Source organism: Scatophagus argus, chromosome 11, assembly GCF_020382885.2.
Source record: "Scatophagus argus isolate fScaArg1 chromosome 11, fScaArg1.pri, whole genome shotgun sequence".
NCBI classification, from domain to species: Eukaryota; Metazoa; Chordata; class Actinopteri; family Scatophagidae; genus Scatophagus; species Scatophagus argus.
Genome location: NC_058503.1, coordinates 8,854,558 through 8,871,658, shown reverse-complemented (window position 1 = coordinate 8,871,658; position 17,101 = coordinate 8,854,558). Strand labels below are relative to the sequence as shown.

Here is a 17,101-nt window from a genome sequence, read left to right as displayed (position 1 = left end):
TTTAACTGTATTTAAGATATTGTTCATATAGCTGGCTATTTCGGTCAACTAAGAAAGAAAGGCACAAGGTGTAAACAGTGGAATTACCTTGTAACCAATCTTCCCTGTGTAATCTCAGGAACACATTTTTTTTTCACCCGAGAATGATTTAGGTTGATCATTTCAACATGTACCTTCACACTCCAACAATCTGTATCCATTTCAGAGATAGAAAAGTAATCTTGATTGCTACAGAATGGTTTTAGTAGCGTAGCCAGGAATCATAATATGGGGAGGCAGACTCAGAGAAAACAAGGTGTGCACACCCCATCCAAGACAATTAGGTTCTGAAGTGTTACTTTTGCCAAAAATAGGCAATTGGAGTGTAATCATACCAGTGAAATTATGGGCACAAAAGTGTATTGCACCTGGTTCATGGCACAGCAACATGTTGCCTCACACACAAAGCTGGCAGACACAACAGCAACAACGTGAAATCGTACAGAAATATACACAAGCACCAAATGACGAGCAGTAAAAATACCAACGAGGCTGCCACAACACACACACCTCCAGTGATTGCACCGATTTATGTTATTTATTAATTTTTTAAAATTTTATCTCTAAAATCCAACTTCACCCATGAAGCCATCTTTTAGAAACACCTTTGACGTTAACAAATTACTGAAATTATTTTGCTGTAGTCAAATGATTCAGTCAGTAGTGTTGAGTTTAAAGGTCCACCCTCTGGACTTGCAGCCTAAACCCTGAAAGGCTTCAGTCGTACCAACCGTGACATATTCACTGTCATCATGTCAGGATGTGAGGCTGCTGGGCCATGAGGGAAGCAAATGTGCTGAGACAGGCCTTCAGTCCACAGTCATTCCAGGAAGACTAAAAGCAAATTCCTGATCCTGTAACTCATTTCGTCAGTGTTTTTTGAGTTATTCTTAGAGATATAGTACTGTTACATAGTATAATGGAACTTTCTCCTTTTATTTGAATTGCTAATATTCAGATTGAACTCTAACCTGAAACCGGATGGATGAAAACCAACCTTTGATCCAAATAACTCACCCTGTGAATATTGTGTATGGTCAATATCAAATAAATTTGATATATAAATATCAAAAATGCAAATGGTATTAACTTCTTCTGTATTATTATTATTGTTATTACTTAAATTAACATAGCATAACAAAGTCTGTAAGTCCTCAGATGAATTGTGTGTTTGGACAGCCATAGGCACTCACAGACTTCCTGGGAATATGTCAGTTAAATCCATGAGTCTACAGTCTGGATTTGATTTTTGCTTGTTTGTCCCCTTTCATTCCCTATTTTTTTTAATTCAACTGACAGATGAGCAATATCACTGTAAAGTTTGTCATGTAGGGTGACAAAGGCCTTCAGGGCTCATGACAAACGTCCAGCACTTCATAAAGCGTCTCTCTTCAGAGAAAAGCTTTATAAACTGTATATATAAACTGCTATATAAAAAATCTGTATCCTCCACTGTGTATGAAAAGTGTGTGCTGGCTTATTTAGCAGTCACATTTATTTGCTTATTGACTGATGCCACCTAAAATTGAATCTGAGCTCTCTTTATCCTTGAGCTACAGGATATGCAGCAGTGAGCTTTCATTCCTGTGTGCACTAACAAGGACAACTGTGGACAAAGAACCAGACCTGTCATTAAGTGGTTTAAAAAAAAAGAAAGAAACACTAAATGTGCTTTCTTTTAGTAGATGATAAATGCCACTCTGCGTGTTTAATATGGAATTGCCACTAGCTTAGCTTAGCCTAGCATTATGTCTCCAGCTTTTATGCTAAGCTAACCAGCCTACTGTCCAGTCATGAGAGTGGTAATGATTTTGATGATCTAATGTTTGGCAAGAAAGTGATTACAAACATTTCCTAAAATGTCTGCTCATTTAAGTCATTTTTCAAGTGAAAAAAGATTCCCCAGTTTCAGCCTCTCTGTAGTGCAATTTGCTGCTTTTCTTTCATGTGATAATTGTGTTTGGGGCTGATTTGATCAATTTGAGTGTGGATGTATTGCTTTGGGCTTTATCATGATGGACGTCCGACTCATCAATTAATCTAAATAAATAAATACATAAGAAGTAGCCTGGTCTTATGTTGTCTGAGGCTTCATGTATGTATGAAGCCTCATTCACTCGCGTTTCCTATTTTTTCCTCTCACGCGAGTCGTAAACCACCTAATTGTCCTCCTGAGGGCAAATAACTTGCAAACATTTATCCCATCTCTTCTTCCCACTTTCATGCATTCACAGCGGATCCTGGTTTGGCGGATTACCGTACTGAGATCCATGCTTTATATTTTTGCAGGCTCTTTTGTTCATCGCCATCTCCTTCTAACTCCCACTAAGTCATTTAGTCGTCATTTGCTGTCTGGCAGTGTCTCGCTTCCATGTTTCCCATTTTGTACCGTTTCTTTGTGTAGCCCTCACAAGACTAGCTCTGTCCTCCACCCCCGCCTCTCCATCTGTGCCACGCATTTATGTTGTTTCACTGCAGTCACTGAAGCACACATCCTGATTGCTGCCAGGTGAGGCAAACTAGCTGCACACTCACACACATGCACAACATGCCTTGGATCACACACACAAACACACACACACTCACACAGTAGGATTTTGTGAGCAGTGGAGCATATAGATGGCATTTGCTTGTTGACAATGTTGTCATTGGGCAGTTGTGTGTTTTCCTGCTTGTTTTTTTTTTTTTTTTTTTTTTTTTTTTTTACTTTTGGACGCCAGACCTGCTGTTGTTACTTCCAGGTGTTAAATGGCATTCCACTGAGTAACATCTGACCCCAGTGTGGTAGACATGTTGAAACTGCTACACAGGGGATTACAGCCTGACACCCACCCCACCTGTCTAGGCCTTGAGGCCTTAAACCGAACGTTCCACCCGTTTTCAGAAAGCGCCAGACTGTGGGTGTATTTGTACAGATGTGTTTGCCTGAGTGCTTGTGTCTGTTTCTTTGCCAGTGTTTTTGTTCTCCCATACTGTCTCTGCTCCCTCTAGCCCAGTTGCTCCCTGCTGCTTGACCATGGTCAGTGGATGAGCTTTGACCTCTTGTGTTGCCCTGGGGGGAGAGGCTTGGATGTCTGGGTTTAGATGGGGAGGGGGCGCAGGGATGCCTGAGATCACTTCTGCAGGACACAGCAGCTACATAGACAGGAAGCTGTAATTAGGACTAGAGGAGGCTTAACACTCAAGAGCTTTTTGCTCCTGCCTTTACCCCGCCACTTTCTCGAGAGAAATGCTCCCGCATTAAGAGCCCAAAGCTCATAATTATGTGTGGTTGAGAGGATTGTAGTCCTCTGATGTGAGGCAATTTAATGCTTCATTTATTTACCTTCATTGCTGTGTATTTCACTCTGTAAGCCATCAGTGAACCTAACATGTTGTGCACAAGGGTATTTGACTAAATCAGGCTGATAATGAGACTGTTATTTTAATGATAGTATTTTTTTTGTGTACAACAATGAAATAAAGGTGTGGTGCTCATGCACATGTGAAATGTTGATGAGTTCAGGTTTTTGAAGTGTGTCAGAATCATTGTGCATTAGTGGTTGTTAAGCCGAACAAAAGACAGGCAATATAGATGATGAATACACGTTTTTCTTATTTTTATTATCCATATCTCTTTAAAAACTGAGAAATTCCTTGACCAACTTTTTGCTGCTTTATTCCACACAGTAGGAAGAGAATACAAACATAGTGGCGATGCACCACTCTGCTTCAAATAATAGTTTCTAGAGCTGAGGTCATTTAATCTTATTTGAACAACAAACAATCAACAAATTTTGACATTTGATTAATAGTCTTTTGTCCAATAAATAAATGGCAAACATTCAGCATTTCCCGTTCTCATCTTAAGAGACATTTTGTAGAATAAATGATGAACTGATGAATGATGAAAGTAATCTGCAGATTCATCAGTAATGAAAAGAATTGCTAGTTGCAGCTGTACTCTCTGCTAATGTCAAAAGAAATTATATATTATGTATTTTTAATGAAATATAATATTAGGTTTGTTGAGCCTCAGGGAAAATCTGCAGCATCACACATAGTGAGGCCATCATTAAATAAATAACTTTATGAATGAGGTGACTGTTTTAATACTTACTTTGTAGCTGTATTGAAAACTCACAGCTCACAGTAATTACTCAGAGCAGCACGTTGCAACCGTAGAAAGCTTTTAAAAAATGTTTTTGCACCAAAACCCCAGCTGGTGTTATCAGATAACCTGCTCGTCTGTGCATTGATCCAAAGCCGAAAGGCATTCAGTTCATTATCATGTAAGACAAGAAAACAATAGATTCTCACAACTGAGACGCTGGATCAAGCAATGATTAATTGACTAGCAATGTGGTTGCCAGTTATTTCTCTGTCTGTAGTAACTGATTAATTGGTAACATTTTATGTACTGACCTCTGACTAATCACTTTCCTTTTGAATATTTTTTTAATTCAGTTTTCCTGAAATGATTTATATTTTGTGATCTTTGTTGTCCACGAGGACATTTAAACCCAGCTGATGTGGTGTCTTCTTTAGTTCTCGTTGCGACTTAAGTTATGCAGGAACCTGTAAATTTGATTCCAGTTAAGAGATATTCCAGGGTGGAGAGCTGCCATCTTCTGCCCTGCAGCAGCACTTTTCCTGTGATGGGTTTTCATGCATACACTGCCCCATGTATCCACTCTTGTCTCCTCTTAATCTGTACCACTCCTTCTCTCAGGTCCTGTTCTGTCCTGGAGGACGCACGGACATGAGGAAATAGAAACATCAGTTGAGGTGAGCCTTTCATATCTTTGCTTTACTGGTCCCCATTTTGTTCCTCCCCTGAGCATCTTCATTCTGAGCTCTCTGCTTTCATAGGCCCCTCCAGCTGACCTCCGGGCTGAGTCCGTGGGCCGTGGGGCTTTGTTGTTGGTGGGCCAGCTTAACAGGAGTGTATGTGAGTGAGAGGTAATGAAGTCCAGCATGAGGCAGTGGCGGAGGCTGGTGCTGGCAGGAATGCTGGCCTGGGTTTTCCTCTTCTTCGCCCTCCTCTCTTACTTCCTGGATGCTCGTGTGAATGAGCCTCTGACCTCTGCTGGCTCTTTACTCTCCCAGCACCCTGACACCCGTCGCCTGGCCTCTATACAGGCCTCCCATCAACAGCACACGATTCTGGTGTCCCGACCTGAACTGGTCTTAACTACAGCCTACCGTGGAGATGAGCCAGAGCCAGAGCCTTCTGCAAGCTCCACAACCCCAGAGTTCAGCCTGGAGGTGAGCCGCAGCCCCAACAGTGCTCCCTATGCCGTTTACGATGGCCCGGGGGCCAGCAACCAGGACTACTTGGATCCACAGAGCCTAGCTGCCTGGTCCTCCTTTGGTACAGAAAATGTTGGTTCTCACTCAGACCCTGTAGTCCAGAGTCGTGAGAGAACTTCCCAGATCACGGAGTACCAAAACCATATCGGCACCAAACGCTACCATGGTGGGGAGGAGGAAGGCGAAGAAGAAGACGACGAGAGGGAAAATGAAGAAGAAGAAACAGAACCCATGATGAGGACTACAGCAATCAGGAAGGCTGATGCTGACTCCTCTGATTTGGAGGAATATTACTTCTCCAAGTCAGCCTCTGTGGTGCAGCGGATGTGGCGGGGCCGCGTGTCTGCCGGCATGTTGAGCCCTCGACTGCAGCGTGCCATGAAGGAGTACGTCAGTGCCAACAAACACAACGTCACCTTCGAGGGGCGCCGCAGGGCCACCCAGAGTGCTGAGGAGCTGCTGTGTCAAATGAAAGCCCAGGCCCAGCTGAGGACAGTGGACGGGTCGGAGCAGCCCTTCTCCTCGCTTGGTTGGGCTCATCTTGTGCCACCTCTTCCCTTGGAACAGCTGCACAGACAGCAGGGCCGGAGCAGTTTCAAGACCTGTGCGGTGGTCACCTCGGCCGGTGCCATCCTACGCTCAGGACTGGGCAAAGAGATCGGTGAGTAGTGAGTTGTTGGCCTGTCACAGGGCAACAAGAGGCCACATGTCTGCATACCTTTTTGAATACCTAGCTAGTAACTGTCTTTGAACAGATCTTTATCTAATGTCAGTCATATTTTTTTTAGATGTATGAGGCGACATTTTACATTTAAAATTTCTGTATTGTTAAATGAAAAAAGACATTTATTTATTTATTAAGACATTTCCTGTAGCCTGCCAACAACTGTAGTTGAACAGAAGTGAATCCAGCTGTGTTTTGCCATACTAGTGAATAAACTACATATATATATACAGTATGTCAGCAACTCGAACATTTTAAGGTGATCTCATATGCATTAAGTACATTGTCCTTCTAAGTTGTTGATTTTAAAGGTCCACAAATATCCATTTGCATCTGCAATGACTGGCTCCAGTTTTTCCATGACATTTGCTGATTAACTTGTCATGTTGACTGTGAGCAGAGTTGAGTGTGTGCCTAGTAGACTGTATATCTTTGTGTTTGAATGTGTGTGTGCTCTTGGTTTAGAAACTTTGGCAGCTCTTCGGTTAGTGGGGAGAGTGTGAAGTCAGTGACAGATGGCTCACTTGAAAAAAACAGAGCCCCCTCTGGTAACCAATCAGGCTCCTTTGCATCATGTATAGCTTCCTTGCATTTAGATGTGCGTTCAGCTGTTCAGCGTAACCATCAGCTGTGATATGAATATACATTATATTTCTGTAATATCTATATGCTGACAGTGTTTTATAGATGGTAGAAGTCTCAGTTAACATTGTCCCTGAATTAGAAGCAGAAATGATTTGACTACGTCTACTTGACTTTGTGGTTGCAGTGGAATTAAAGTGTGGTGTTGTGTCACTGAAACCATCAGCGCTGCAGTCTTTTAACACTGATGCCTTCACTTGCCTGTCTGTTGCTAAAGAAGGCTGATTTATAAAGCTGTAGGTTTGAAAGGTTAAAGAAATACAGACAAAAGAAAGTCCAGTGCATGCATATATGATAAATATTAAGAGCTTTTTGGTATTTCTAATTGCTGTTATTACTGAGGTACAAAGAAGATAAGACTGACTGACTATTCCTCAGTTTAAGTCACAAAGTAAAGAGAAGCAGACTTCAGTTTTGGGCAGCAGGCTTAGGACTTAAACTCTGCAGGTGCTTCTAAATCTCTGTTGATGTATCATCATCCCCCATGTTTGTTTTTGATTTCTGGCCAGTAATGTGACCCATATGCACATGCTCATAGACAAAGGAAGTGAATGTGTCTTCTCAACACCATACTTTCATCTTTGTTCTTCCTCTTTTGTTAAAGAGCGATTTTAAGCCTCACATGTGCCATCAGAGAGTCATTTTGAGAATATAGAAGAGTTGTCTACTCTGAGGGCAATCACATACTTCTTTATGTGAAACGGCAGCCTGGTATTGGTTCAATGTGTCATCATCATGCTAATCTACTCTTAAAAAGGAGGTTTTGCTTGACAGGAAGCTTAGTGACTTGATGAATGAGATGAAGTTAGAGAGCTGATTTATTGTGGAAAGGCCTCACAGGGTAGGATAATCTTGACTTTGTTGCATTAATTCTCAGACTCAGCTTGAACAGGAAATCAAATCTCATTGATCGCACTCCGTCCACCTCCTCTCACTCTGCTGTACTGCATGACACCGATTTCATCCTGCGAGAGCTTTGAAGCTGAGGTTTTGGTTTGGTTTGGTGTCATGCGTGAGGAGTGGCTGCCATCGTGTGGTGAACACGATGAGCTGCATCCCCATTACAATATGAGATGAGACAGTAACAGGAACATGTTGTAGAATTTTTCAGCTAAATGCCGTGCAACATTCTCTTTATGAATATTTATAGTGTTTATCCTTTTACTCTTAGCTGTTTTGTTTCAACTTGAATTTGGAAATTTCTGAATTGTTGCCTCCAGTGATAGTAAGAAAGAAAAGGTAGATGTGCAAGCACATCTGACCTGAGGACACTGAGATACAACAGCTTAAAAACAACAAGACTTCACCCATTTTCACTGGGATTGTGTTGTTAACTATACCAAAAAGGGTGATTCGATAAACTCTATTGAACTCAATAAACGATAGACGTACATCTTCGTGTGGCATTAAACTTGAAACAAATCTATTCTTTTTTTTCTATTATCTATGAAGAACCATAGCAACAACAAGCATGTCCCAGTTCATCACTTTTTATTATTATTCTGTGTTTTCTTAAGACATTATTATTATTATTATTATTTTTGCGTTTGCAGTGCATTAAGGGGTGTTGATATTAAACTTAAAAATTCATTAGAAGAAAAATGTAACATGTCAAACGTGGACAAACTGCTTCAACACAAGAGCAGTGAGTTCACGTTTAATCTCAGAGACACTGATAAATGGACCCACTAGTACTCAATCAGTTAAACTTATTATTTAGATTAGATTATGAATAATGCTTGTGTAATACTGAGGTTGAATAACCACATAATGTGTCACAAGCTTCATGTACTTTCTGCCAGTTCGGCCACTGAGAAGATACTGATGACGCAGATGACCTGAATCAGACTAGTGGATGTGATTTCATTTGAGTTCCCTTCCTCTGTCACAGATCAAGAAAGGTTTCAACTATTAAAAGGAGCATCTCTCAGCTCTTTAACATGTTGATCTCTTGGTTCACTCACACTTTTCACACTTTATTCAGCACCATAGCTCAGGAACAGAACGGCAGATATTTCACATTTGGTCAGATTGGTGTGTGTGAAACATCCGTGTTTTAGAACAACATCCAAATTCGGAGCATTGTGATCCACTTCAACCTCATTGGTTCTGGTGATACTGAGCTTCATCTGATTGTCTCTGCATGAGCTTCCCATCAGTCACTACTGATATTATGAGGCTGGACAGACATGGATGTAAACTACAGCATGACTGGTGCACAGAGGCATACAGATGCACGGCTGTGATTCTGGTGTTTAGTGAAGTAGTTTTCACTCATGAGAAATTCCACACAGAGAAATAAGAAGATAATTGCAAAAAAAAAGATGAGGGTGGAATATTGATCCTGGTCAGGTTAAGGTCAAACCGATAAACAAGTGAAGTGGGAAATGATGGAAACACAAAACATGAGCTGCAGACTCAACAAGTTGTGGAAAATTATTGTAAGGTTTGTTTATGTGGTTTCTGTGAAGAGAAAAGTCAGACAGCTGGGTGCTTTGAGAGGCTCCTAATTGGGGTCAGCGATGGTCAGGAAGCTTGGGTGAATGTTTTTCAGTTTGGGGGAGGACCGGGGGATGATGGGGGAGAACAAAACAAAAGAGAAAAGCTTAGAGCTAATTTAAACTGAAATGAGATTATTCTGTACCATTTCTCAGTCATGTAGCACGCAGGCAAACACACTTTTATCTGCATAGTGCAATTCATACACATAATGCAATTTCACGTCAATTAACAAGTCAAGTCAATTAACATGTTTTTAAAAAGATAAAAACTCAACCATTAAAAGTAACATGTTTGACCCGGTGCTTGGCTTGTAGAAAGGATCAATGAGCCAAAGGTCTAAAGTGGTGAAGGCTGTTGGCTGTGAACAGCTTATCATTACCCCATCAATACTGACAGCAAACATGAGAGTAAAACAGGCTTGTCTCAAGACAGTCGATAGCAGTGAGTGCATTCAAACATCGTCACAAATAATGTACATAGCATACACACTAACAACATGAAACTAACATGAAAAAAAAATTAGAATGAAAATCAAAATGAAATAAAGTAAATGAAAACAATTGAAATAAGACAAAGTATTGATTAAATATTGTATGTATGTATGTATGTATGTTGTATGTATTGTATTATTATATTAATGATTAATAAGAGATAAGAGGAAATGTGAAGGTATGATAAAATGGAATTGACCAAATAAATATTAAAAGATAAGAAAATCACATAAAATGGAAAAACCTCATAAAATACAAAAATAAATGAATTTCACAAAAGAAAACAAAAAGTGAAACGTATAAAGCATACGAATAGTGTTTTTTAAATTACAAAACCTTCTGTGCTTTGAAGCTTCTTTGAAACATGAATAATGTCATTCCTCTCCAGTGAAGCTACCCTCAGATTAGCAGCAGGATGTAAACACCAAACACAATCGCTGCCTTTTGAGAACCTTCTTGAAAATCCATCCATCTGGTGTAGCCCTTCAGGGAACAGAGACATGTTCACGCTATATCAGAGTAGGAAGGTAAACTCCGTGTCGAGCACGTATTCACTGACTGTTTGCAGCAAGTAACGTTGCTGTGAATGCCAATTGATGTTGTAACAGCCGGTGGCAGTGATGAAGGAGTATCGGTTCAAAAGCTGGAGCATCATTCGTTCTGTTGTCAGATCAACGCAGCAGGAGGATCTGTTGGACTGACAGATCGATCTACTGACAGGCAGACATTACAAGTTTCTAATTATTACTCCGAACATCCATCAAGCTGAGCATTTCATGTTGCTGAGGGGACTTCATGTTAGAGCGAGGCTTGGCGGCTCATCAGTGACGAGAGCCAACCACTAGAGAGCACTTTGGTTAAGTTTGTGAGTCAGCCAGGTGTTGTTGCTGAGAGCCTTTGTGATTATAATGTATGTCACCATGTTGTCATAGTGAATTCTGCCAACTTTGATGGCAGTGGGCTTCAGATCTGATGTGAGTACGAAAACACCTGTGTGTGTGTGTGTGTGTGTGTGTATGTGTGTTTTTAAACTGTTTTTAAAAGTTTTTAAACTGTTTGGTGGAGAGGTATTTGGAAGGAACAGCATTGGGGTGGGGGTTGGCACTGTATCAGAAAATAGCAAAAAAAAAATAAAAAATAAACAATGATAAAAAAACCCCTTCAGATTTTTTCATGTTTTTCCATGCATTACCTGCTTCAGTTGACTTGGTCTTTGCTTTGCCTTTCAGACACTCATGATGCAGTTTTACGGTTCAACGCTGCACCTACAGAGGGATATGAGAGAGACGTGGGGAACAAAACGACTATTCGCATTATCAATTCGCAGGCGAGTGAGAGTCCGTCCTTCTGCGATGCATAATAATCATAAATCATTAAAACATACAGAATTCATTTCGCTGTGTCACTCAAACTGAAACTCATGCTGGACACATGATTGAAATAAATCATCTTTGACTTCGATTTTTCTTTTTTCACAGGCAGTGAAACGTTGTTCTATTGATTTTATCTTTGTTTGTTTATTTATTTACGGTTTGTGAACACACATTTGTAGATTTATTTGCACATCATATCGCTGTATAGTTGGAATATGTATTAGAATATGCACATTTTATTTGAGGATAGTTCATGTTTGTTTTGACACATTTTCTAACCTTTGTGATCCTTGATGATCTAAACTAAACCAAGAACTAAAATTGGAGAATAAGAAAAAGTCTTGGTCTGTCCAGAGTACCTTCAGAGCTTGATATTCGAAATGTTTTCACCTTTGTTTAATCTGTACAGTTAGCAGCAGATAAATGCCAGTTTTTGCGCCATCCTAGAAATAGTGTGGCACCATAACCATCCGTGAAATCACTCACTTGTTGTCTTTACCCTTCAGTTTTGTAAGAATTAAATTAAAGAAATGCCGCGTGTTTATTGGCGAGCCAGGTTAGCTTTTCCTCCTGTTTCCAGGCTTCGGCTATGCTAATCAGCTGCTGTGAACAAGCCTATTTGCCAAAATGCAGAACTGTTATGCTTAAAGGAGGTTTTGCCATTGCTAATTGCTAATACACTGTTTGGCTTGATGTCTGACTGGATGCTGTTTGTTTTCATTTTATTCTGTGTGTTTTCCTCTACAGATTTTAGCCAATCCTAAGCATAAATTTAACATGAGCTCAATCTACAAGAATGTGACTCTGGTGGCCTGGGACCCTGCACCTTATGCCGTCAATTTGCAGAAGGTATTTTTCTTTCTTTGTTTCTTTTTTTTTTTGAGCAAATGACACTGTTGCTCATGCCAGCAGTTCATTAATCTGTCAGTATAGGCAACACACTGTCCAAAATCTTTTCATTCTGGCTTCCTCTTTCATTTTTTTCACACTTTTTGTTCTTTCTTCTTTGTCCTTCCTGACAATTGTTATTCAGGTCATGGTCCTCTCCCACAATCAATAAGATCTTAGACTTCCGCTGACGTTGATGCGTTCAGGTTAATAACCTTAATAACCACACTTGAGTATTTCAATTCGATTGACATGCTATGTGTGTTCTTCTCTCGGAACGATTTCAATTACTTTGCCAATTTTCATTATGTTGGAATATTAAAAACGCCTTTGTCTGTTCTTACTGATTTGCGTTTTCATTTTTTTCACAGGCTAATAATAGACCCACTTGTCCTTTTTAAATGAACAGTGACTAGTTCTCAGGCTTTAATTTTAGCTCTCTGTCGGGGTTGTTAAGCCTTGTCACCTCCTCATTCAACGTTTTCTAGACGAATCATACATTAACATGTTACAATGTGGAGGTGCATCCCTGTTTATGTGTTTAACAGATGGTCAGTTAGTGTGTCTCTCATTCAGCATATTGTTATGTAGCTGCAGAGTGCTTCTTGTTACTGGAAAACCTGCAGCTGAAAAAAGCCAACAGTGACCCAAAAAGACTTCTTGGAATGAGAGTAATGGGACTCTCATGTAGGACACAATGTGTTTCACAGACCCATGACCTTTTCTCTATACATCCTTACTGCCTTTAATGAAATAGGAATGTTGATTGGACTATGTTCTTTCTCTGGTGTCAGTCTGTGGTGCCTTGTGGTCGGTCTGTCTCGTGGCCTCGTACAATCTCATTGCTTAACTTTTCCTGTTATTTGAATAGTCTCCTTCGCTAGAGAGTCATTTTCACTATTTTCTGATGTTTCATTGACTTCACAATTGTGAGAACATTTTGGCCTTTGTCCTTCACTAAAGGTGTGATACATGCACAGTTGAACACTATGCGCAATGGATCCTCGGTATCATAAACGTATTGTGTGGTATGGGTGCTTCGTTTAAAAACTGTCTTTAATAATTCAAGTCAGTTTTTGATGAAGTTATTGATTTAAATGCATTATACAGGCTTTGATTTGTTTCATCATTTTTCTGCATTAAAGTAATCACAGTACAAAGCACAGTGTATTTGTACAGCAAGAAATTCATTATAGCTTACCTTCGTTTCAATCAGTAAGTGACACACTGAATGCTTTCCTTCCACCATTTCCATTTCAATGATATTTTAGTCCTGTTTGTTTGTTACAGTGAGTGTCCTTGGCATAAAGGATCTGCTGTATACTCATTCTGCTGTTTGGTACAACAGCTGATAACGAGGAAACGGAAGACGAGGAATAATTGCACGCATTAATTTAGTTTGAAATCAGGACTGAGGATTACAGTAACATGCACATGCACGTGTGACAGTATCTCAAAAGGGACACATTTACGCTATCAATGCACAACATTTCCCTCATCCTTTTAAAACATCTCACTCTCTCAGTATCCTGTCTTAAAAGAAGACAGACTACCTGAACTCCCGGACCGGACCTGGGGATTATTCTGCCCCGGTGTCAAGGGTTTGTCTCTAGACTATGCATAGTGACAGTCTGTGAGGAGATTGTTCATCTCTTCCAGGGTAAACATGACCTGTAAAGTAAGCCAGTCATGTTGTCTCTTGGCGAGGACTTTGTCCTCTGGTTCTGATCTGAGAGAAGTCTGTGCCGAGGTTAGGTTCTTCCGGTTAAGGATTCTGCTTCTGGTAGGCCTATGGAACAAGTGATGCTGGTTGAAGCAAATCGCAGTATTTTTTAAACGTGTTCTGTACTTATCGGTGGTTTATAGGGGGAGACAAGATTTACCCAGAACACCTGATGCCTGGACAATCGTGCTAGGCGGATGATGCAACATAGAAAAGGATCGCTGAATAAAGATAGTCAAGTTGATTTTAGTTAGTGTCATCGTAAGTGTGGGGCGTGCAGTACACTTGCTCTGTCTCGGCCTTGGCCTTGACTTGGTTTTTATACGCTCTGGTCTTGGTCTTGATTAAGGTGATCTTGACTACAGCGCTGCCACGCACCCTCTCCCAGCACACAACGTTATGTTATTTCATTATATAAACTTTAGTTTTATTTTATTCAATACGTGCTGCGTATATCATACATTATTTCTGTTTAAATGTGACAACAAAGACATAAGCGTAATAATGTCAATAAAACATTATCCCACCCACTGTGGAAGAATATGTGAGTTGAATTGCTCGTGGTGCAGAGCCACAGAGCACAGCAGGAGAAATGTTCTGCAGGACTTTATATAAAGTTTTTCTGAAGAGAACTAAAAAGTACAACTTCTGGATATGTTCACATTCAGTGGTCATGATCACATCGTGCGTCGTTATTTGTTGTCAATCTATGAAGAAAAGAACAATATCTATCGTTTCTGACAGGATGTGTCCATGTGTCCTATTGTCCATGGACAATTTATATGTTAGGAAATGTTGGCTGAAATCTTCTCTATCTCTACTGAAGACACGCTCTGTCCATCAGTTCACCAGAAACGGGAAACTAGGCCAGATCAGAGGGATAGCAGACAGTTTCCTCTTTAGCTTCTTTTTGTTTCATACAGTTACACAAACCTGCCCAAAGTGTGCTTTTCCATGTTGAAATCAGTCAAATGTTCTTTTCCTCTCGGCAAGCACTCATAAAAGTACATACTCATACTTAATTTTTATTTTGATTTAGTTAAGTCTTTTTTTATTTTATTTTTTACAACCCAATATTAAAATTGGCAAAACTGCCTCTAGAGACTTTGCACTTTGTGTAGCATATGTATATGTGCTTAGATAAAGCAGTCCTCTGTCCTCCACAGGACAGCAAGACATACAATTATAAATGTTTTGTGTACTGAACACACCAACATCCAAAGTCACAGTATGCACAATCAGGATGACAAAATTCTAAATAAATTTTAAACGTACATGAAGAATTGATCCAGGAGGAGGTTATTTGGGCCATATTGAGTCATTAACAATATTCTGAAGTTTTCCTTAATGTTTTAAACCATAAAATAATCCATAACTTTATCCACAAAATGTGGAGAGTGGAAGCCAACGGCCCCGCTTGGCTCCAGAGCTGTCGTCACAGTCCCTTTTGCATCGGTCTTTGTGTCAAGGTGATAAGGAGGGGAACTGAAACTCTGGCTTTCCAAGGCTACCATATTGATTTCATTTTCACATTTAAAATTGTATAAAACATGTTTATTTGACCAGAGTGGGGAAGAATGAATTGAAACTCAATGAAATGAGAATCAGTCAGTGTTTTCAATGCAAGATTCGATTTCACTGTTATCTAAACTGATGTGTTTGTCACACCCCCCCCATTTCTTCGCCAGTGGTATGAGAGTCCAGACTACAACTTGTTTGGCCCATACGTGGAACACCGCAAGCTCCATCCTAGCCAACCTTTCTACATCCTCCACCCCAGCTATGTGTGGCGACTCTGGGATGTGATTCAGGGCAACACTCAGGAGAATATCCAGCCCAACCCTCCATCCTCTGGCTTCATAGGTGAGCACACACACACAAACACACACACACACACACATGCATACACACAGCGACTGTGCATGCAGTGTACGTTTCTTCTTGTGTTCCAGTTGAGTGTGTGCTCTTATCTCTCAATTTCCTGTCTTGCTCCTGGTGTAGCTACAGGCTTCGGGGCACATATACCAAGAGATGATGAAATTTTAATCTTCATCGTGTACAGTGACATTATCAGCATGTAGCGTGGCTATGCAAGGCACTCCAAAGCAGCACATCTGCACAGGGGATGGTGGAAATGTAACCACTAAGCTCATCTTAGAGACTCTTCAACATGTCAGCATATATTTCATGTTACTCTCTTTCAGACATCTTGGCATGCTTTTTCTCTCACACAACAGGATAAGATAAAACATCTAATTGCGGCAGGTATATTTGTTTATGCTTGACGGACCAGTATTCTTATATTTTACCCTCAGCATTTAATCATATTTTCACTGATATTGAATGTAAGAACATGTTTTCATTGCCTCGGTATAATGTTATGTTGTCAACATGTTTGACGACACCACAACTTAAACGACATTTTGTGTTATCAGCTTGACAACAGAGGGAAGTAAGCCTTTGTGTTAGCTTCCACGTGCATCCCTTCGCTTGTTCTTAAATTAAAATGACAATCACAAAAATTAGTAAATGGAAGAAATAAACTGCACACATTTTTGTTTTAGGCCTGTTTATTCTTAATGTATTTATAACTAATTATTCATTACATTTTGTAGAACTATTAATGTGTGTTTTTACATATAAGTATATTCTGTGTGTGTGTGTGTGTGTGTACATTTGTCACAATAATTTAGTTATAACTGTAGTCCAAAAATTCTGTCTCTGTCAGTACAATTGAACATGGCTTCAGGTCTCTGACACATGATAATAAAACACAAGTATCAGGTATTTGTAGTGATTATAAAAAGATATTTTTAATTCTTGTGTGGTTTTTCCATTCTTACTCATTATCTTAGTTTTTTATTAAGCTTGCACTAAATTCATTATTTTTATAAACATTATTATAATAGTCAATGAAGTATTAGTTAATAAAATAAAAAAAAAGGTCATTATCTACATCATCCTGGAAGTCCACCATTAAATGTTCAAAAGCAACGTTTAAAGAATCCAAAGAAGCTCTTAAATTACTGGCAAGTTTTTAATTTTTTTACTTTTTTGTTTTGTTTGTTTGTTTCCAAAGTCAGACATTTGACTGGCAAAACACACAGAAAAACATCAAGTTATTCCGGCTACTTGTGCAAAGGATAAGTAATAAAGCATCTGAACAGAAAGAAAACATATAAAAACAATCAACCACAGACAACACTAAGTGATTTTACTTACACAGTTGAACCACAGACGAGACACGTTTCTCACTTTGATCTATTGAAACCAAAGCAACCCAAATGCAGTTAATCTGCTGTGTTGCAAGCCAGGCAGCCGAGCTTTTGTTACAGCTAACTATATTCTGGTCCACTGGCATAAATAAATGAGTCACTGATTAGATGGCTTATATGAGATTTGGCAGGGCTTTGCTTTGAAAACAAAA

General features: G+C 39.7%; 1 protein-coding gene across 2 annotated transcripts in view; it reads left to right on the top strand.

Annotated features, from left to right (window-relative positions):
- st6gal2a (ST6 beta-galactosamide alpha-2,6-sialyltranferase 2a) overlaps window positions 1–17,101 on the top strand; it is a 42,106-nt gene that overhangs the window by 14,124 nt on the left and 10,881 nt on the right. The window contains exons 2-7 of one of the 2 annotated variants that reach the window (XM_046403461.1): window positions 4,751–4,807; window positions 4,893–5,992; window positions 10,920–11,017; window positions 11,811–11,912; window positions 15,363–15,537; window positions 15,676–16,446. In XM_046403461.1, coding sequence (XP_046259417.1) covers window positions 4,984–5,992; window positions 10,920–11,017; window positions 11,811–11,912; window positions 15,363–15,537; window positions 15,676–15,755 — 1,464 coding nt within the window. In that variant the 5' untranslated portion in view covers window positions 4,751–4,807; window positions 4,893–4,983 and the 3' untranslated portion in view covers window positions 15,756–16,446. Of the gene's footprint in view, window positions 1–4,750; window positions 4,808–4,892; window positions 5,993–10,919; window positions 11,018–11,810; window positions 11,913–15,362; window positions 15,538–15,675; window positions 16,447–17,101 lie in introns of those variants that run through there. The other variant, XM_046403460.1, reaches the window with a different exon arrangement.